The 22,826-nt window shown below is 34.5% G+C and overlaps 1 protein-coding gene across 2 annotated transcripts; it reads right to left on the minus strand.

The window, feature by feature from the left end:
* Positions 1-1,438: 1,438 nt before the first annotated feature.
* On the minus strand, positions 1,439-22,825 carry Cenpk (centromere protein K). Of its 2 annotated transcripts, none has more exons than XM_050160454.1 (10): positions 22,644-22,825; positions 20,551-20,701; positions 19,294-19,350; positions 17,133-17,205; positions 15,764-15,810; positions 15,281-15,363; positions 15,095-15,193; positions 12,908-13,034; positions 9,827-9,880; positions 1,439-4,075 (listed from the first exon to the last, which is right to left on the minus strand). In XM_050160454.1, exons 2-10 carry the CDS (start codon positions 20,665-20,667, stop codon positions 4,010-4,012), a joined length of 723 nt encoding a protein of 240 aa, XP_050016411.1. In that variant the 5' UTR covers positions 20,668-20,701; positions 22,644-22,825; the 3' UTR covers positions 1,439-4,009. The 2 variants fall into 2 exon arrangements, with proteins under 2 accessions (XP_050016411.1, XP_050016410.1); XM_050160453.1 differs by lacking the exon at positions 1,439-4,075 and adding an exon at positions 5,390-6,134 and having other exon boundaries at positions 22,644-22,807.
* Between the last annotated feature and the right edge of the window lies 1 nt (position 22,826).

A 22,826-nucleotide genomic window follows, 5' to 3' on the forward strand; every position in this document is an offset into this window, starting at 1 on the left:
AAAAAAAAAAAAAAAAAAAAAAAAAAAAAAAAAAAAAAAAAAAAAAAAAAAATTAAATGGTGTTTATGAATAGCCTACAGCATGCTTGTCCTTGGCGGCATGGACCTTGAAACATCATAGAGTTGTAGCAATAATCATGGCTCCAGCCAATACCTCCACCATGAGGATGGAATCTCAGAAAGCTAAGGAATAGGCTGGATCCAGCTGCCAAAGCCATGGCTTTAATCCTAGCCATATAGCTTAGCAAATTAAAGGCTCATGTGGTCAGAAAAAGAGGATACAGTAAAGATGGTTTCAGAGGGGAAAAAAAGCCTATAAACAACTTACAGTGTGTTTAAAAAAATATGTAAGCTTGAAAAAAAAAGGTTAAAGTCCTTAAAATAAAAAAGACAGGAAGAAAGTAGTTGGGTGTGTTTGCACATACCTTTAATCCCAGCACTTGGGAGGAAAAGGTAGACAGATCTTTGAGTTTACAAAGTAAGTTCCAGGATAGAAAAACATACACAGAGAAACCCTGTCTCAAAAAGCCAAAAATTAAAAAATAAAAATGAAAGAAATAGAGGCTAAAATAAAGCCGTGTAAAGATGAAAAATACATAGAGTCTGGATACTGTATGTTATTGTGCAAACAGCACAATTATTTGAATATTGAGGAAGGAGCAATAGCTGCTAAAAGATAATTGCTTATAAATGCTACAAAATTAATCCAAGATAGGTATTTTGAAAATACCTTGTCTTTAAAAATTGAAGTCAAAAGGTATATTATTTTGGAGAAGAGATTTTGCTTTTGTTTCCACAAGAAATGAGAGGCTGGTGGTATACAGGAAATTTAACTTTGAACACTAGGAAATTGTGTGCCTTAACAACTTTACTAAAAATGAGCTATTGTTCAAGGAGATTTTTTTCCCCTTGATTCTGTCTTATTGCATTAGGTATGAGGCTGAATCAGGATGACAGGAGACATCTTTGCCTAGCTCTGTAACTAGAGAAAACATCTACATTTCCACTATTAACTATTTAGGATTTTGAAGATACTCTTTCTCAAGGCTAAGATACCTTACTGTTCTTGGGAGGCCAAGATATAGATTTATAGGTAGCTGTGAGCCACTCAACATGGACTGGGAACTGAACTTGAATCCCCTAGAAAAACAGGAAGCATTCTTAATTACCAAATCAACTCTCTAGACCCCCAAATTACAATTTGCTATTAAATCTTATCACAGATGGCAAAGTTGTTTTCTGTATTTTTTTTTTGTGTGTGTGTGTGTGTGACTATAAGACTCATCTGCCTCACTTTTGTGGTGATTGACTGAAGAAGTTTGGTCCAGGTTTTTGTTCTCATTAAGTTATAAACAGACATACAAAGCAAGTTAAAGTTTTATTCATAGAGAAAGTCACTGAGAAAGCAAAACTTGGTACATTGGGAGAAATGATGGCAATCACCTTGTGATGGTAGTCGGGGAGTTATTTTTATGAGCTCAGAGTTGTTGATAAGAGCAGATCATATGCTTCTGTCTCTTCTAGTAATTATGAACAAAGGCAGAGAATCATGTCTTGGGGACATGTATATTATTCACTGTAACTTAACATGCAATTGGAGTCAATTTTCCCTTATGAACAGTAGGTCACAAAATTGTTATTAAGCAGAAACTTTAAACACTGCACATGCTAAGGTCTTTTGTAGCTGACCAACCATGCATAGATGTATCTCTAAAACTTTTTAGCCCAAGATAATACTTCCTTAAGTTATTTTTCTCAGATATCTTGCCAATGACTGAGGCATAATCAGAAAACTAAGTCAAGTTCAAGTAAAACAATGGAGCAAGAATTTATTTATTTTAATGGCATTTCTTTTGTGGAGAGCAGGCTTTGAGGACTTGATTGGTTTTCTGGTGATTTCTGTTTCTCAAACGACAGAAAACAAATTTTTAATAACCCCTTTTTATGATCTTTTATTGTATAATAGGAACAATTTATTTTTTTCCCTTTTTTATTGAGCTATATATTTTCTCCACTCCCCTCCTTTCCTACCCCCACTCCTTCTGCCCTCGACCATGAAACCCATGCTCCCAATTTACTCAGATCTTGTCTTTTTCTTCTTCTTCCCATGTAGATTAGATCCATGTATGTCTCTTTTAGGGTCCTCTTTGTTATCTACATTCTCTGGGATTGTGACTTATAGGCTGGGTTTTCTTTGATTTATGTCCAAAAGTCCCTTATGAGTGAGTACATATTATGTTTGTCCTTCTGAGTCTGGATTACCTCAATGTTTTCTAGATCCATTCATTTGCCCACAAACTTCAAGATATCATTTTTTCCCACTGTATGTTCAGTTACTCCATTGTGTAACTGTAACATGTCTTTTTTATCCATTCTTCAGTAAAGGGCATTTAGCATGTTTCCAGGTTTGGGCTGGGCTATAGTTGAGCCTTGTGGTATGATTGAGCATCCTTTGGGTATATACTCAAGAGTGGTATTGCTGGGTCTTGAAGCAGGTTGTTTTCTAATTTTCTGAGAAATCGCCATACTGATTTCCAAAGTGGCTGTACAAGTGTGCACTCCCACCAGAAATGGAGGAGTGTTCCCTCTATCCCACAACCTTTTCCAGCACAAGTAGTCATCAGTGTTTTCAATCTTGGCCATTCTTACATGTGTAAGATGGAATCTCAGAGTTGTTTTGATTTGCTTTTTGCTGATAGCTAAGGATATTGAGCATTTCCCTAAATGTAATGTCTTTCAGTCATTTTAGAATCATCTGTTGAGAGTTCTGTTTAGGACTGTACCCCATTTTTGTTATTTGATTATTTGTTCTTTTGATGACCAATTTTTTGAGTTCATATATTTATAGACCAGCCCTCTGTCCAGTGTGGGGTTGGTGAACATCGTTCCCATCCTGTATGCTGCCATTTTATCTTGTTGACCTTGTCCTTTTCTTTAAAGAGGCTTCTCAGATTCAGGAGGTCCCATTTATTAATTTTATCTGTGCTACTAGGGTTATATTTAGGAAGTGGTCTCCTGTGCCAATGTGTTCAAGTGTACTTCCCACTTTCTCTTCTATGAGGTTCAGTGTGGTTGGTTTTATGTTGAGGTCCTTGATCTATTTGGACTTGAGCTTGGTGCATGGTGATAGACATTAATCTATTTTCATTCTTCTACATGTTGGCACCCAGTTATGCCAGCACCATTTGTTAAATATGGTTTTTTTTCCATTTTATATTTTTTGCTTCTTTGTCAAAACTCAGGTGTTCATAGGTGTATAAATTGATATCTGGGTCTTCAATTTGGTCCTATTGGACCTCCTGTCTGTTTTTATGCCAATACCATGCTGTTTTCGTTCTACTACAGTAGCTCTATAGTAGTTTGAAGTCAGAGCTTGGGATGCATCTAGAAATACCTTTATTATACAAGATTGTTTTGGCTATCCTGAGTGTTTTGCTTTTCCATAAGAAGTTGAGTACTGTTTTTTCGAGGTCTGTGAAGAATTTTGCTGGGATTTTGATGGGCATTGCATTGACTATGTATTGAATGTAATGGCATTTCAATTTTATTTTAATAAATAAAGACTGCCTCAAGATCTGAGAATAAAACAGTCCTACTAGTCAGCCTTATAGACCAAATATGGTAACACACATCTTTATTCCCAGTTGCCACAATGACATGCGCCTTTAATCTCAGTAGTCACACTAGTTGTCATAGAAATCAGGTGGCGCATGCCTTTAATCCCAGCCCTAGAGAAGAATAAAAAACGGGGCAAGACAGCTCTTAGATGCAGTTTCATTCTGAGATTCTAGGAGGCAGGATCGCCATTTAATACTGAGCTCAAGGTAAGAGTCAATGGCTGTTTTGCTTTTCAAATCTTCAGAATGAACTCCAATTTCTGACCTTGAGCCTTCATTTAACCATGTTTCAGATTAGTTTTGCTAAATTTGCCGTTTTTATTATGTCAATTCTACCTACCCAAGAGCATGGGAGATCTTTCCACTTTATGGTGTCTTCTTCAATTTCTTTCTTCAAAGACTTAAAGGTGTTGTCATCAAGTCTTTCATTTGTTTGATTGGAGTTATGGAGTGAGAAATCTTAATATAGGAGCATATCAAATAAAATATAATAGTCAACATTATTTATTTCCTGGGGCTTAATTTCTAACCAGATAGATTGTGGCACACTAAAACAAATTTGTTTGTAATTATCATTTATAGGGAAAATATTCCTAACCCAAAAATATTGGAATTCCTAACCTGAAATAATAGGGATTCAGATTATAGATTAAGAATCATCCAGTAAATTCTATGCAAATATTCATTAGAAAAAATAATTTTTCTCAATCCCAGCACTACAAAACCAACAATTTTCAAATCTGAAACACACCTGGTCTCAATGTTTCAAATACAGAATACCCAATCTGTATCATATCTGAGTCAATGAAATAACAAATTCTATATATACACACTTTTTGCTGGGTTTTGGGTTTTGGAAACAGTTTATCTGTGTAGCTTTACCTGACCTGGAAATTGCTCTCTAGACCAGGTGACCTCAAACTCACAGAGATCTGACTGCCTATTCATCCCGAATGCTGGGGTATTTTACTTATTTTAAAGAGGAGAAAATAAAATAAACAAGGAAAGTGTGACTTACAATAAGTAGAAAGCAGACAAAAGCACACATACGCTCTGAGAAAGTATGATACTAAGTAAGTTTAGAATTCTCTAGTTTAGCATCTATATAATCCTGAGTCTTTAGAATATCTTATCTGAGAAAACTTTGATATGTTTATAAATATATATATATCACACCATCAATAGTTATATTTTTAGAAAAAATTATAGAATATTCAGTTTTAATGATAATCAAGAGCAAATGAAAATAAGTTATCTAGCACATAACACTTATTAAAGTAATTTTCAGGGCTGAAGATGTAGCTCTGTTGATAGAGTGCTTGCTTAGCATGAATGAGACCCTGAGCTCAGAACAAAGCACAACACACCTGCAGTCCAGGTAATTAGGAAGCCACAGGGTTAGCAAACGTGAGGACAGTGAGAGCTACAGGAGACCCACCTCAAGGAAGAAAACAAACAAAAACCTCAAGCTAGTTTTAAATATTAGTTGTTTGTTTATTCTGTTATTTTGAGACAAGTCTCTCTATATAGCCCTGACTGTCCTGAAACTCACTTTGTAGACCAGGCTGGCCTGAAACTCACAGCAATCCTTCTGCCTCTAGCTCTCAGGAGCTAGGATTAAAGACATGGACAACCATGTCCACCTAAACATTAGCTTTTTATTATTTCAACTTATAACACATCTAGAAATAAAAGCCTATCCATAAACTTGATATGCAAATATATCATTTACTATATTAGATTGCTTACTTAATATGCATAATGTCCTGAGTTTAATCCACAGCACAAGAAAAAAAATTAAATGACTAAATAATTGTTAAATAATAAATAATTAAATAAATACGACCTAATAACAGAAGGAATTCAAAAAACTTGAATAGTAAAACAAGTTTAAAAATAAAAATGTTACATTAGCAAAACCACAAATTTTATTGTTTTATTTTGTTGGGGTTTTTTCTTCAGATATTTATGTTGTTATTTCAAAATCACACATCCATAAAAATTTCCCAAAGAATATTGAAGGAGATAAGGAACATTAAATGCTTCAAAAGTCTAGAATGTTTTTACTTATATTCTAACACACAGTTTAAAATTTCAACATATTGAGTGAACTGAAAAGGCATGTACAAAAGCAGTATAAGTGATTTCACAAAACAAAGAAGGTAGTGAAGGCTTATAATCGCAGTCAGTCCTCAACAAGCCTAATGCCAGTTGTGATACACAAGTCCCTATTTCTAAATATAAAAGGAAGATGGACTGTGGCTTTGATTTGCAAATAATATTCTTTATTTAAATAGTCCTGTGTTTGCTTTATCCGTGGATGACAAGAATCCATACTCTGTGAAAACAGACCATCATTTTACTGATGGAAGGCTTCCAATCTTATTTGTGTTGGATCTTCTGGATGTCTCAAAGCAATTCCATTACGCAGAAGCAGCTCAATATATGGTGGCCAAAATGAATCACTAATTTTAACATATGGATCATGTGGAGCATCAAACATTCTATTTATAAGCATCTAAAGAAGAAATTATTAGAAATGAACTTTTTGTGGGAAAAAGTCTACATACTTTCATAAAACAATCCAAAGCTCATTGACTACTCCTCTCCTTGAAGGCTGCTCATAAACATTATAATTAAGCAATATCCAGTTTTAAAGACTACATTATTGGATGGAATATATATTCAAATGAAAACATTTCCTAAAACCTGCCTAAAAATATTTACAACTTTCCTATTATTCTTAGTACAATTCATTTAGGACATGGCAAGGATCACAAGAATTAAAAGTTAGATAGATAATGTATAGAAAATTTAGCTGGCTACATAGGCCCTGGATTTGATCTCCATCACTGAAGGGACAAAAATTAAAATTAGACAAACTACACAAATTTCAAAAGAAAGCTAGCAATACTCTCTGAATATCTGAAGGGGAAAGAAATAACCAGCTCAACCCTATTCTTTTGATAAATCTTTAAAACAGTTAAGTTGGCCATCATCAGTTCCTTCACTCTCTCCAGGAACGTTTGATCACTTTATCAAGGATATCAAAGGCTTACAACCAAATCTGACAAACATTTTTACAGGGCAGCTCTTCCCAAACCATATTGACATGAAGTGGTGTCCCTTATTAGATTCTAAGGCATTGAAAAACAGGATTCTCACCCTAGGTGAACATTAAGAGATGATTCAATAAAGAAAATTATATATATATACCACGTAATTTTATTCATCTATAATAAATAAAATTGTTATTTTTCAGGAGGTGGAACTAGAGAATATCATGTTAAGTGAAATAAGTGAAACTTAAGACACGCAAAAATCCTGTTTCCCTTACACTGGAGTATATGTGTGCACATGTGTGTAAATATGAATGGTGTGAAAGCAGAGAGGGAGAAATATACAGGACAGAAAGAAGCATAGAGAAGAGGAGAAAACAAGAGAGTTGATGAGGGGAAGAAAGGAAATAAGGGAGACGATTTGGCGATCAAGGGGATAAAGACACGTGTATGTGAAAATACCATAATCAAGCTTATAATTTTGTATGCTACCTCAAAATCTTAATTAAAAAATAAGAGGAAAGAAAATGAAGATTTTGTCATCACACCAGAAAGTTCAGAGAAGCTAGCCAATGAGATCTGAGAATAAATGGTCTTTCGCAAATCAACTGGCATTTGTGGAGATTTTTCATGAAGCAACAATATTTAATTATTGGAAAACTAATATCTCATAAATTATGGTAAAAATCACAAATGTCCTTTATTATTCTGCTTCTTCATATACCTCCCAGTGTTTTAACAATTTATGAAACTAGAATTTAGAACTAAGAGGAATTATGGATTCCTTAGGCACACATAATTCATGACAAATCACTAACTGCCAGGTAAATTTTAATTAAAGGCATTATTTTAAAGAACATGAAAAAGCATAATTCATACAAATATAAAGTTTTACAAAGTGACTAAAATCTTCCTTCCAAGCTCTAATCTCAATTATGCTCATAATATTAATATTTAAATTTATAAAAATATCGACTACCACTAGTTTTCTTATTCAGCCTGGGAAATGAAAAGGTCAGAATCCCGTTTCTTTTAAGTATCATGATAAAAAAAATACTTTCATGCTGGGCGATGGTGGCGCACGTCTTTAATCCCAGCACTCAGGAGGCAGAGGCAGGCGGATCTCTGTGAGTTCGAGACCAGCCTGGTCTACAGAGCTAGTGCCAAGACAGGCTCCAAAGCCAGAGAAACCCTGTCTCAAAAAAAAAAAAACAAACAAAAAAAACACTTTCATATTTTAGAGTAGCTGTTTATTTCAGTTGAAAAGTTTATGAGCTAGATATATAACTGAGTGGCAAAGCACTTGTCTATGGCAAGAACTTGCATTCCATCCCAATACCACAGAAACCAAAGTGATCTTATTTCATATTTCTAGATTGATTAGATTACATTAATTAAAATTCTAATAAAAGACAGCAGAAATATGCTGAAAACACATTTAAAATGAGTATGTTAATTTTTCACTAAATTATAGCTTACATATTACTTATTTTTGTCACTCATAATATGAACTTCAGAGAGATATTTGGTTTTCTAAGTTTTATCCCATGGCATACCATTAAAATTTATAACCATGTGTTTCAGATAAAGTTTTCAATATTTTTCATAAAGTATAATTTAAAATTTTTATTGCATTTGCTTCTTTGTGTGCACATGCATATCTCCTCTGTCTATGTGCACACATGTTTGTATATTCATCTTTGTGTATGTGTGTGCACTGACAAGTTGGAGGACACCTTGCAGGAACTGGCTCTCTCCATACACTACATATGGTCCGAGGGATTAATTCACCCCACTGGGCTTTGCAGCAAGCACATTTAACCACTAAATGATCTCATTGGCCTAACGTGACATCTTTTATTTTAAAAAAGATAATACAACCAAGAAAAGTTACAGTTTCAGCTTAAACCAGTAAAATCAGGAATATGTAAACAGATTCTGATTATAAATCAAAGAAATATTTCTATCTCGTGTTTCATAGCAAAAATATTTAATAGGAAATATTCTTACGCAGCAAACCTGAGATTCGGTACCCAACACGTTGAGTCAGAATGAAACATGCTTTCTGAAAACACTCTTCTCAATTTACTAGTTCTATAGCTGAGAGAAGGGAACATATGCCCCCATCACTAATCCAGAAGCTATCTCCAATTGATAACCACTTGCAAACAAAAAAATTTGTTTTCTCCAAGAGAATCATACTGGGGAAACAAACCACTCTTAATCATACACAGAAGTAGATAGCCAAAAAACAAAAAAAAAAAAAACGAAAACCAAAAAACAAATTCAATGGCATCGTTGGAGGTTGTCTCCTAATATTGTGGGAGGGCTTTTGAAAAACCTTTTAAGTCTTTAGCATATATGAGTGTGTATATGTGTGTATACATATACGTGTGTGTGTGTGTGTGTGTGTGTAGGCTTCTGGGTTTTTATTTTACAGAATTCCTTAGTGTATAAACGTCCATTTCTCTGTATCTGTATGTGTTTCTTGTGCTTTTTCTTTAGCTTTTTTTCTTCTGTTTATATTGTCCTATCCAATGTTTGTTTTTGTTTTATCTTATTTTATTTTATTATTACTCCTTAGATGCCTGTTTGTTTTCTCACAAAATGGGTTTAGATTCAGACGGGAAGGTGGGGAGGAGCTGGGAGGATTGGTGGGAGTGGAAATCTAATCAGAATACAGTGTATAAAAAATGTTCTAAATAAAGCAAAAAACATTTAAAAATTATAAAGTACACTACTACTTGCTTTTCATAAACTTCTCTGCCTAGAGTTTTCTAAAATAATGCATATATTTAATAACCTATCCAAAATTCAAATACATTTTATAATGCCAAAGATATCTTAAATCAAAATAAAAGTCAAACTAAAAAGGTTAGAATTAGTCTTTCTACTGTAATAAATGAAGCTTTTATATCGGGAAAAATTTTATATTCATTTATATGTTTTAGGTACAAGACTCAGTTGTAAACTAAATTTTATCAGCATAACAGCACAAGATGTTAAGGTGCAAATAGTAAATGACTAAATAAGAGACCTTATTAGAGAATCAAATATTCTTAATAGAAAATCAAAGTAGCATTTTTTTGTCTTAAGTATAATTGTTCACAAAAAAGATAGCTCAAATTAAAAAATTTAAAACTACACTTACCTCTATTATTTCATGCAGTGTTATCAATTGTGCATTTGATGTTTGCATGCATTTCTTTGAGAAATGTAAATAATAATTAACATTGTCAGAAATCAAACTATATATTACAAGACTTAAAAACAATTTCTTACTTGTAATTATAGAAGGTAACTAAAGTCAAATTCTGAAAGTAAACAACTTTATAATACAAGTTAGAATCTTTAAAATGTGAGGGAAAAATCTTCTATGATAGTAAAAAAATCCTTAAATTATTATAAAATACAATTCAAACAACCTATAAACAGACAATATATTATATTATACATATTGTATATAAAAATACAAAGTAGTATGTTTGAACCAGACAAAAATTTTCCAAGCAGATTGTATTCTATTACATTTCAGGGAGGCTTCTAAGGGAACCTTCCTTGTAACCTCCCCATAGACTGACATTTCCTAATATTAACATTAACTCAATTCACCAATTTTTTTCTCTTCGAATAACATGAAATAACTCATCAAAAAATTGGAAGACAGTCACTATAATACTCAAGTGTTTCTCCTATTAATCCTCATTAGTCCCTTCAACTCTGTTTCATAACATAGATTTGAAAGCCCTCATTACTATAATTAAGGTTAAAAATTCCAGTGTTGCCTGGTGGTGGTAGCACACGCCTTTAACCCTAGCACTCAGGAGGCAGAGGCAGGCAGGGCCAGCCTGATGTACAGAACAAGTTCTAGAATGGCTCCAAAGCAACAGAGAAACCCTGCCTTGGAAAAATAGACAGACAGACAGACAGATTCCAGTCTCCCAAATGATCCAGGTGTGATTTAACCATCAAGAATTAAAAAAAAAAAAAAAAAAAAAACCTTGCTTTGATAACTGAAGATGCTAGAATGCCATTCATTAAATTTCTGGACATCTATTTAATACTGTTAACTTCTGAGAATTATATAACCTAAAATGCAAAGTACTGGGCCAGGCATGGTGGTGGCACATGCCTCTAATCCCAATATAGGAGGAAGAGGCAGTCAGAACTTCATGAGTTTGAGGTGAGCCTGGGCTAAATTGTGAGTTTAGGTTAGGCTACATAGTAAAACTCTGTCAAGAGAGAAAGAGAGAGAGAGAAAAAAAAATGTGTGTGTGTGTGAGAGAGAGAGAGAGAGAGAGAAAGAGAGAGAGCAAAACACAATTATTCTTGAAGAAAGATAACTGAATAAAGCTGGATCTCAAAATCTAATACCTAGCTAAGTAAAAATGAGTAGTTAAAATACCGTTATTGGTGGAGAAAGGCATAGTTACAGAACTAACTAGCTAAAAGTAAAACAGATTAAATTTAAATAGTTTTGCTGGTCATAGAAATTCTTCTTAACAAATCATTTGGTTAAAAAATTATTGGGTTAAGAAGCTTGAAAGACAGCTTAGTGGTTAAGAGCACCGTCTGTTCTTCCAAAAAACTTAGGTTCAATTCCTAGCACTGACATGGTGGCTCACAACCATTTATAACTCACACATGTGGAATACAAATATATATGAGTCAAAACACCTAGATGCATAAAACTAATAAATAAAAAAGAAAACCAAAAAGATTTAAAAATATTATTGGCTGAAATTTAAGAGCTGGTAAAAAAAATAAGTAATGAATCAAATATAAAAGAATAAAAGGTAAATACACATACTAATCTAAAGTTTTGGTTTTGGGGGGTATTTGTTTTGTTTTGTTTTAGTTTTAGTTTTCCAAGACAGGATTCCTCTGTAACTTTAGAGCCTGTCCTGGACCTCACTTTGTAGACCAGGCTGACCTTGAACACACAAAGATCCTCTTGCCTCTGCCTCCTGAGTACTGGAATTAAAGGTGCACCACCACTGCCTGGCAAAACCATAGTTTTTTTTAATACAAGATAAATACTGAAAGCAAAAAATTAGAATGGGGGTATAGATAGAAAATTGCTAATTTTCTCATTTCCATATCAGTAAATTCATACTACTTAAAATTGAAACATGAAGTCATACAAACTTAGAACATATCATATTTTTCATAATTTGTTTTTTCTATTAGAGGTCTCTAGTGCTCAAATCATTTGAAGCAAAGAAATGTTTATCTGAGCTCAACATTTTACCTTCATTTCTCTTCTATGAAAGTTAATTAAAATCACATTTATCATTCATAATATAGTAACAAGTATAAAATCCCACTGCTCCAATCAACCATCAATCTGTTTCTATACAAATTGTGTTTAGAACAATGACTTCATTTTAGTAAGAACCATGTTAGTGACTCAGTAACATGTTAATGATAAGAAGAGACTTGGGTTTTTAGCCTTTTTTTATTCACAATTAAGTTGTAATGTTCATTTTCGAAAGTGTAATTTTGTATCTCAAAAGTATGTGTTGACACTCAAATGCAATTGTACATGGAAACAAGACCATAATAAGTAATCAAGTGTTAAATGAGGTCAGCAGGGTAGGGGCCAAAACCAAAATGAGAGATCTGTGTGTGTGTGTGTCTGGTGTGCTCTGTACCGGCAAGACAATAAGAAAACTTAAAAAATTCTTTTCTCCCTGAATGCAGGCCAGAAATCAATGTGAACAGAATGAGAAGGTGCCAGCTCTCAGCCAGGAACAGAGCTAATTAGGAACTAACCCTGACAGGTCTTTGATCTTGTACTTTCTAATGAAAAATAAATTCCATTTTTATGCCAAGGTGTTTGGTTATGGCAGCCCACTAATAAAGTATCAATGCTGGCAAGATAAATAGGAGCAGAAAGGGACAGAGGTAAACAGATGCAGTGGAAGTAAAGAGATTTCCTTTATGTTGTTCTCTGATCTCCAAACACAGGATGTGCAACACAAGCATGTGCACACTATCTGCACAAATCATATGCACACAAATAAAATATAAAATCTGTAAAAATGTCTCCAACAAATTCCCTTCTACTAAATAATAAAGTAGCTCTAATTCTTCAGTGACTATAACAGGATGAAGGCATATTTGTGTATGTTTCCTTATGCCTTCATTCCTTTGCTTTTGTTTATACACACACACATATCCAACAGCTACAATTATAACAATCTAAAAGAATATCTTCTCTGAAACTTACCTTTTTCTTTTTACTAGTCCCATCAGGCAGAGGAAAATGATCTTCTAAAAACTCACCCAAGGTAAACAGAAGTTTCTCCTTAAAATCTTTTATACTAAGCATCTTAGCTTTCAGCTCTTTAACGATTCTAACAATAAAAAATAATAAGGCAAATATTTAACTGATAAAATACATTTGTGCATGCTTCTGGTTATACATGAAGCTGATCAAAGTTGCTGAAACTTCATTTGATCCACATAATTAGAGAATATTCTTTATAACATGTAATGACACTAGTAAACCATTCAAAAAAGAAGAAACAACTAATAGTTGGCGAAAATTTGGGCAAGTGTTAGATTCCTAATAAAATGAGACATCTTTTTTTTCAAATTTAACTTTATATTGATTCTTTGTGGATTTTACTGATATGGGATGGCCTTCTGTATGTGTTGCTTTTACTGGCTAATGAATAAAGCTGCTTTGGCCTATGGCAGGGCAGAATATAGCCAGGCTGAAAAGATAGAGAGTAGGCAGAGTCAAGGTAACGCCAGGTAGCTGCCGAAGAAGGATGCCACTGGAACCTTACGGGTATGCCACAGTCTCATGGTTATACACAGATTAATAGAAATGGGTTAATTTAAAATGTAAGAGCTAGCAAGAAATACACCTAAGTCATTGGCCAAACAGTTTTGTAAGTAATATAGTTCGTGTGATTATTCAGGTCTGGGCGGCCAGGAACAAACAAGCAGTCTCCAGTTACATTCCACATCATGCATCTCAATTCCACATTTCCCCACCTCTTCCCATCTGTCTTTCTACCCTTGTAACATCTTGCCCACAGGATAAAACAAGATAAAATTTAAAAGAGGAAAAAAAGAAAAGAAAAATCTCATGGAAGCTGTAGTGTGACACAGGGAACTACATAGTCCTTTGTCCATATGTTGTTACTTGCAAGTGTTCATTATATTGAGTTGTTAGTCTGGTTTGAGGTCTTTGGTTTTTACTATATCATCAACATTAGGCCCTCACTAAGGCTCCTCTTAGGTATCCTGTTGTCCTGTATCATGGAGATCCCATAACTTTGGGTATGTAGGACCAAGCCCTTCATGTGCTCTAGCAGATCATAGACGGGAAAGATGTTGGGATGGGCCAACTCATAGCTCTAGTTCTCGGTCTGGGTGGCTGCTGGGTTGGTTATGGGCCAACTCTCCTTCATCCTCAATACCAGGATGGAACTGCCCCAGTAAGTTCACCCTAAGTAGTAATCAAGGGGAGGTACTGATTCTCCTACCTCATAACCTCTGGGTTGTCTTGCCAACACCTACAACCCCTGGGCCAGCTCTACTATCCTGTCAAGTCAAGGTGTAGGGGCCACTCTGCCAAGTGCTGCAGCTGGTAAGAGGCAGAGCTAATCCTTTCCCTCTAGTGACCTCAGGGACTGCCCTCCCACTGATCACAGGCTTCAGTGGGCATGGGGACGGAAGTTTCTCTCCCTTGCCCATACCACCATATGGTAGATGACGGGTGGGGCACAATCTCTCATGATGACATTCTCAGGGTCAGCTCTGCTGTCCCTGGCAGGGTACAGGGCCATTATCCTTAGTTCTGCATATGGTAAAGGGCAGGGTCACCTCTCCTCTGCCACTGGTGGCAAGGGGCAAGGAGGGTAGGACGTCTTTCCTTTTCCCTAACCACCACATGGTAGACAAGGGGTGCAGGGCCAATTCTCCCCCTCTCATGATCTCAGGACAGGCTCACCTGTGCCCCCATCAGCAGGATCAGCACTACTATGGTACCCAGGTGAAGTGCAGGGCTCGCTCTCCTGAGTGCTATACATAGAGAGGGGTGAGAGATAAGGGGAGGGCATCTCTGCCCACCCACACTACATGACAAATGAGAATGGGCCTGCATTTATGCCTTCACTGTGTGCTCACCTGCATCATCACCAGTAGGGATAGCTCTACTGGGGTGCCCAGGTGAGGTGCAGGACCTGTTTTCCCAAGTGCTACAGCAAGTGAGACGCTGGGCCAGCTCACTTGACCTCAGGGCCACCTCTCCCACCTACAAGTGGTGAGAAGGAAGTAAGGAGAAGATATCTCCCCTTTGTTCACACCACATGGCAGATGAGAGGCAGGGACATATATCCCATGCTCAAACTGGGCCACCCTTTGATCTACTTGAAAAAATCTAGAACACAATATTAAATACCTTGATACAGAAAATGTCACACTGCGGTTTTTCAAATCACTGTGCAATACATTAAGAGATTCCAGAATCTGTTGTTGTTCATCCAACCACTGTTGCTCCCTTTAAACATGGAAAACAATCCAGTCAAATAAATATTTAAGTGTCAACTCAGTATGTACCAATGATTAATAGAAATTACAAGTTTACCTTTCTAAGTCTTCCTTTAACTTTTCATTCTTTGACTGAATAGTAGATACTACCATTTCAAGATTACATCTCAATTTTTGGAACTAAAATAAAAGAATGTAAGTTAATACTTAGTCTTTTGGCTTATACATAGTTTAGTGCCCAAATGATACTGAAATTGGTATAGAATATCTCAAAATAGAAGCCAATGTAAAAATGGCTAGCAGAAACAATTTGAAATGGTAAATACATAACACCCAGATGGTTTTCAGTGACACATCAATAATAAATATAACATATAAGAAGTTTCAAGCTACATATTTTAATTCTAAACTGAAATTAAATTAGAATTGTTTTTAGTAGATTAGGTCTCTTTACTAATGAGTAAACAAGTAAATTTTAATATTTTTGGAGTGGTTCAGTCTAACTCTTATGTCATAAGCTGAACTAAAACAGTTCTAATTATAAATTATTTAGAAATACTACAAATCCTAAATGGCTCACCTCTTCTTTTCCTAATGTTATCAAAACATCTTCAGTCAGGGGAGTTACTACAAAAATAAAACAAAGTCATATACACACTTCGTTAATTCTCAAAAATTTGATTTTGTGGCTTTTTTTGAGATATCTCTTTTTCCATTCCACTTATATTACCAAACTTTTATAAAACATATTAATTTTTGTGACTTCTAGATTAACATCTTTGAACAAAAAACCCCAAGTAAATAACAAGAGATAAAGTTGATATTAATGCATTTTTAAAATGTCTTTTTCTTCCTAAGACCTTAGAAGCATGCTAAATAATGAATGAACTCCTAAGACCTTTTTCTCTATATCTATATAATCTATATATATGTACATATATATCAAAAGGTGTATTTCTTGTCATTGTTGGTATTATAAGAATAGCACATCAGATATATTAGCATGGTTTTTCACTCAGCAGAACTCCCGTAATATAGAAATAGTTCATCATTTAATAACTGTATATTAACTATATACATATGTATATATCATAATGTAGTGTAATTTCTAAAATGGAGTACTAATACTGTACTAGGCATCTTTTTATGTCTTTATGTACTAGTGCTTTTAATTTCAAGGAGCATACTCCCAGAAATGGATTATATAGAATAAAATGCAAAATATAAAGAGAAAACCAGATACAAAAATACATGGCACAAAAAAACATGGCACAATAAATAAATAAATACATGGCACAGGAAGCTTAAGACTTTCATAATATAATAATAATAATAATAATAATAATAATAATCAAATCTACTAGTTGGATATTACAACTATAACATTCTAACTCATCTCCTATTCTTTAAAAATAGGCAAAAAATATATTTGGCTCCCATAGGACAAGACAAGAAGTAGCATAAAAACTACATGTTTCCTATTCTAAAAAGCATATAAAGTAATTTTTCCACTGTGCAAGTTTCAGTTCACGGTTTCTACTGAAATCAAGGTACTGTTTTTGAGGGTCAAATAATAACTATAATAAGGTCCTCATTATAAAGGATATTACACTCTAACATAAGAATTTAATGTACAAAGGAAAGAAAAATGGAGTGGTTCCTAGTAGCAATTGATCACGGACAATTTCAAGTACAAATGCATCTTGCCATTTTTGAGATCATTAATTTGTTTCTGTGTTTGTTTTGTTTTGTTTTGTTTTCTAAGACACAGTTTCTCTACATAACATTTCTGGTTATCCTGAAACTCACTTTGTAGACCAGGCTGGCCTTGAACTCACCCTCTACCTCCCAGTGCTGAGATTAAAGGTATGTACCACCACCGCCCAACAAAGTGATTAATTGGATATGCCCTTGTCAATAATATCTGAATCTAAAAATAAGAATCTTACTTTCGGGTGTTCTTTTGTTCCAATGATCAAGTTCAGCAGTCAGACATTTGATTTGCATAGAAAGTAATGAGAGCTGTTAAAAAAAAGATTTCAAGGTATTTCTAGTAGAATATTGATGAAAATATAATCAACACTGTAATGCTAGTTCAAAAATAAGTGTTATCAAAAGAGTATCACTAAACAGGTTCTAATACCATACTAACTATAGCTCATAAATGGTTTTTACAGCAACGTTATTGAAAATAAAGAATTCTGCTTTACGACCAAAACTAAAGAAACCTACATACATTACATTTACTTCCTAAATATACCTTTAAAAAAGACAAAAAAAAAAAAAAAAAAGCTAACATAGCAAGACATTCTCCCCACACACACAAAAAAAATAGAATGCTATGTCTTGCCAGGATTTTCAGCCAATTTTTTCTTAAATATGTTCACCCCCCATGATTTTTAAAAATATTATAACTGCTTTTAATTGTACTGAAAAAGAAATGTAAATATGTATGTGAAGATAATGGTCAGACTAGTTTCAGAGCCACATATAAAAAGCATTTTTTAAAAATACATTAGTACTTTGCAAAATATATCTTATCCTGAGACAAATTATGGTATGTTTTTGGTATGATAAAGACAAATTTAATTATGCTATAAAATAAACAACTCTTTCTAATAATAAAGCAAGAATAATATTTTGAAAGTAATAAATTTTCTATTAAAAAAATGTCTAACTTTTTGCTTCAGAAAAGAGATTAAGCCAGGTATAGTGAAATAAGCTTGCAAATCAGCACTCAGAGAGAGACACAGGTCAAGAACAGCTTCAGCAACATGACAAGTTCAAGCTAGAGCGGGCTGCATGAGACCATTTCTTTAAAAACAAAACACAGAAAACCGAGTTTGAGTGCTAAAGGCATGGTGGTACTACACATGCAGAAATGAGGTATCAAAGCAAACCAGAAACTCCTACCTCTTAAAAGGCCTGCTCATAGCCATCCATCAGCCCTTGACTTGGATTTCTGAACTTAGAACGCACTTCCTCTCAACCTTAGCCATACACCTCTTCCCTGTGCTGATTTGATTCTACATCCATTCACCATAATAAACCTTAGCTACAAGAAGACTAAGTCCTATGAGTCCTCTGTGAGAATCATCAAACTTACAAATGACCACAAGGACCCGCAACACAACAGGAATTACAAAACTATATTCTTTGCCCGTTTCTAACTTAGTTCTGGTTGATGCTTTTATGTATATAAAACTCCTCGCAAAGTCAGTGCTTGGTATACGGGGTGAAAACCACTCACATTTCTTTGTAGGCTTAGTGTCCAGGGATTCATATTTTGTAAGGTCTTAATTTCTACAATTAAGGAACCACATTTTCCCAAGGAAAATGATAGGTTAGTTAACACACGATAATGCACTTGAAAATGGTATATTCAGTTAGACATTTACAGTACATTGCATATGTGCAGACTCTAAAACATTTTATGGATACAAAAATTATATTGGGAGCTCCAATATTTGTTGCATAAAAGTTTACAATAGTATTTTCTTGATGAATTGCTCCTTTTATTAACATGTAGTATCCCTTTTTAAATATCTCTTCTAAGTATTTCTGGTTTGAAGTTTATTTTGCCAGACATAAGGATAGCTATGATTGTCTGCTTACATTTTCTGTTTCCTTGGTATTTTTTCCATCCTTTGATACTAAGTTTTGGAGAATTTTTGCTGTAAAAATGTGGTTTTTGGAGATAATATATAGTTGGTTGTGGGTTGATTTTTTTACTTTAAATAGAAGGTTTTCTGTTTCAGGATATAGGTATTAGAGTCAGTGAGATGGTTCGGCAGGTAACGTGCTTGTTGCACAAATCACCTAGCCACCTGAATTCAATCCCTGACGCCTATGCAAAGGTGGAAGGAGAGAAATGACTTCACAAAGTTGTTCTCCGACCCCACCACATAAACACACACTGTGGCATGCATGGCTCCTTATCCCCATCATATGCATGCACACACACACACATACACAAAATAATCCTTAATTATAAAAGAATATAGGTATTAACAAAGTTGTTATATTGGAATAAATATAAGCAGATAAACTTCTTTCCAAAAAGCATGAATTCTGCTTACCTATTTTCTAGAACAGAGTATAAGTTCATACCTGAGCATTTGAGCTAGTGAGTGTCTCAGTTCCAATGAGTGACAATTTATTCTGGCACTTGATTTAAAAAGTAAAGAAAAACAAGTGGCGTATTTATAATCCATTGACAATTACCTTCTCCTCCCTTTTTATATTAGCCCCATACAATACCCTTCTAAAAAACCATGGGAGTTAAGAGAACAAGAAAGTACAATAGAACAATAACAAAATAAGTAACTAAAAACGTAAGAAAATAAACATCCAAGAGACATTGTTTACCTGACATTAAAAACATCTAACAATGTTAATGATTGTATTTGATAGTTGAAAATATGAGTAACTTAAGTCTTATCTGTCCTCATTTCTGGTTGTAATAATTTTAATTTTTAAGTTATTGTTAAATCCAAGTTTTGATAAAAAAAAGAATAATAAAAATTATCTAATAAGTACATTAATGATATACAGTACCAAAGATTTTGCTAAACGATTTTTTAAAAAATACTCCATTCATCTTTCCTGCTCTGACAGTTTAGTGACAGAACAGGATGCTATCTATATACATAAAAAAAAAATCATTCATCACTTCTGCTCTGACACGTTCCTGAAGCACTACGTTTATCTGTAACTTATGTCATATACTGTAAAATATATGTAAATATATTGTAAATATTTTGTAAATATATTGTAAAATATATGTAAATATATTGTAAATATTTTGTAAATATATTGTAAAATATATGACATAAGTTACAGATAAACGTAGTACTTCAGCGTATTTTTCGCATACAGAGTATGCTAAAAAGAAACCTTACGAAAATAACATAGTGTACCAAGTGTCTCTAGTTCATTAAAATAAATATATATACATACATAATTTCAAGTTAACATTTGTATTCATGTTACACTCATAATTCTTATAATTATGTTATATAATGTGTTATTATATATTATTTATTATATATTATATTTATATTATATTAATTAATATTATATTGATATCTTATTATTTATTGTTATATATTATTTCTATTTCTATATTCTACTGACCAAAAACAGGTACTGAAATAAAATCTCCTTGAGAGCCAGAACTACAATCATTTTTTTCTCTTTCTACAGTTTACCTAGTATAAAGTTTCTTAAGAGAACACTTTATAAGTTTTACATATAAAATATATATAATTTATAAAATAAGAGCTATGGGGAAACTAACACCATTTCCTAAGTTTATTATGTAATTTTATATTAACTAACATATCACTTTTACCTATTGATACTTACATCTTCCATGTCTTCCCACATTTTTTCACACTGTTTAATAAGTTCTTCCTCAGTATCTATAACAACTTCCATATCTGTAGTAATATCTGGATGTAGTTCTGGTTGATTCTCTGACATATCCTTTACAGTTTTCTTCACCTTAATGGAAAAACTAAAGAAAAAAAGATACATGCATTTGGCAATCATTTGCTGAATATAGCAGTGACTAACAGACAAAAGTCCTTTGAGAAACATGAGCACAATACTGTTGCAGGGATATCTAAGTATTAGCCACTGTAGAAAAGAATAAGGATGCAACAGCAAAGCACTATTCACAATAACCCAGATATGATCAACTGTAAGGTCCTTCTCTTGTAATAGGAGGGGCAGTAAAGGAGCAAGATACAGATAGATACAGATAGAGTAGATGTGTTGGCAAGAGCATGTGGAAGCTGTGTTTGGATTACTTCTTCCTAGTAAGTGAAATGTTATTATGTTAATTATGTTAACTATGTCATTATGTTAATCAGTTGTGAGTAAGGATAAATAGAAGGAATTCAAAATTTAAGAGCAGATACAGCCAGGTGTGGTGAACCATGCCATTAATCTCAGCACTTGAGAGGTAAAGGCAGATGGAATTCTGTGAGTTCAAGGACAGCCTGGTATAGTAAGGAATTTCAAGGCAGCCAGGACTATATAAAAGAAAAACCCTGTTTCAAGCAAGGGAGGAGGGCTGGAAAGATAGATTATCCCTTAAAGTTTTTACAACCAAAAATTTAAGAGTAGAGGTGGAAAGGGTGTAAAATGGTTATATAAGAGAACTCAAAAAAATATAAACCAGTTTTGGATAGTGGCCCAATTAAAACAATAATGAGCTGTGCAAGGTGCTACAAGCCTTTAATCCCAGCACTCAGTAGGCAGAGGCAGGTGTATCTCTGTGAGTTCAAGGCCAGTCTGGCCTCTAAGGGAATTCCAGGATAGCCAGAGCTCCTACAGAAAGAGACCCTGGCTTGAAAAGCCATAACTAATAATAATAGTAATAGTAATAACAATAGCAGCATATTAAAAAGGATGACAGTCATCCAGAAGCTAAAATTTTTCAAATAAAGAAAAGAGATCGGCTGGAGAGATGGCTCAGAGGTTAAGAGCAGTGGCTGCTCTTCCTGAGGGCCTGAGTTCAAGTCCCAGCAACAACATGGTGGTTTGCAACTATCTAATGAGATCTGGTGCCCTCTTCTGGCCGCCAGGCAAATATGCAGGCGGAGCACTGTAAGCACAATAAATAAATCCTTTAAAAAAAAAGTTCTTGTTTCTTTTTTTAAGTAACAAAAAAGGCTGCTGCAAAGAATATGAGTTGATAATTTATCATGAGATTTAAAGTTAAGTAAATTTACGAAAATAGATGGAGAAATAACCAGAGAGGACTTCTAGGCTACAATGTCAAATGTAAATCACAATAAACACCACCCCAAAGTATTTTTTACTCATATGGACTTAAGTTTATATTGCTTAACCATAAGTTACCAACAGAGCTGTAAAACAGATCTAAATAGATACAACACTATACAAACTATGCCCTTTAAGTCAGTAATGTAAAGATGTCAATTCTCCCCAAATTGAACTATTTTATCTTAAGTCTAAAAAGCGACAAAAAAAGTTGCACTGGAAGAGTAAATTCTAAAATCTATATAAAAATATAGAGATCCCAAAATACCAAAGATCCATTGGATATAACTAAAATGTAAAGTCGGCTCATGAACAGGCAAACTGAAACACCGAACACAACTGCTCACAGACACACGCAAGTCAAAGAGAATATTCTAATAGCGGGAGCCCATCTTATAGTAAATTCAAAATATAGTCTGGCTGATAGAGATGTACTTCATTCTTTTAACAAAAAGTTCTCCCCAACCCCTCCCGCCTGCCCCTCCATCTTTTTCTGGGATAACCAGCTAGGTTCTGGAACGCCGTGGCCCTGGAGGCTGAGAGGGGCGGGGCATCCAGTTCCCGGGCTGTAAGTATCCGATTGTTTGGGGGGCCGGATCCCCCAAACTTGCGAGCTACCATCCTCGAAAGAAATTAGGGTTGTCACAGCGCTGTCCCCCCCTGCTTACCCAGCCAGAACCAATCTCAACTCCCCTCAGCACTCAGGCCGCAACAGCGCTCCCGTCACCGGCCAGGCCGGGGGTTTGCGCGCGCTGCTTGCTGATTGGGTCAGCGCTGGTCCACACCAGCCAATCAGGAACGTCCTCGGCCGCTGCCGTACAGGCTGCGCCGCCGCTGCTGCGGCCTTCCGA

This window comes from Alexandromys fortis, unplaced genomic scaffold (assembly GCF_014885135.2).
Source record: "Alexandromys fortis isolate MF-2015 unplaced genomic scaffold, M_Fortis_MF-2015_v1.1 scaffold_76, whole genome shotgun sequence".
Lineage (NCBI taxonomy): Eukaryota > Metazoa > Chordata > Mammalia > Rodentia > Cricetidae > Alexandromys > Alexandromys fortis.

Coding starts and splice junctions, on each gene's coding strand:
- Cenpk (XM_050160453.1), bottom strand. CDS start 20,667: ATGTCAGAGAATCAACCAGAACTACATCCAGATATTACTACAGATATG. Junction 19,351..20,550: donor TGTGGGAAGACATGGAAGAT/GTAAGTATCAAT, acceptor TTTTAAATCAAG/TGCCAGAATAAATTGTCACT. Junction 15,194..15,280: donor TTAAAGGAAGACTTAGAAAG/GTAAACTTGTAA, acceptor CCATGTTTAAAG/GGAGCAACAGTGGTTGGATG.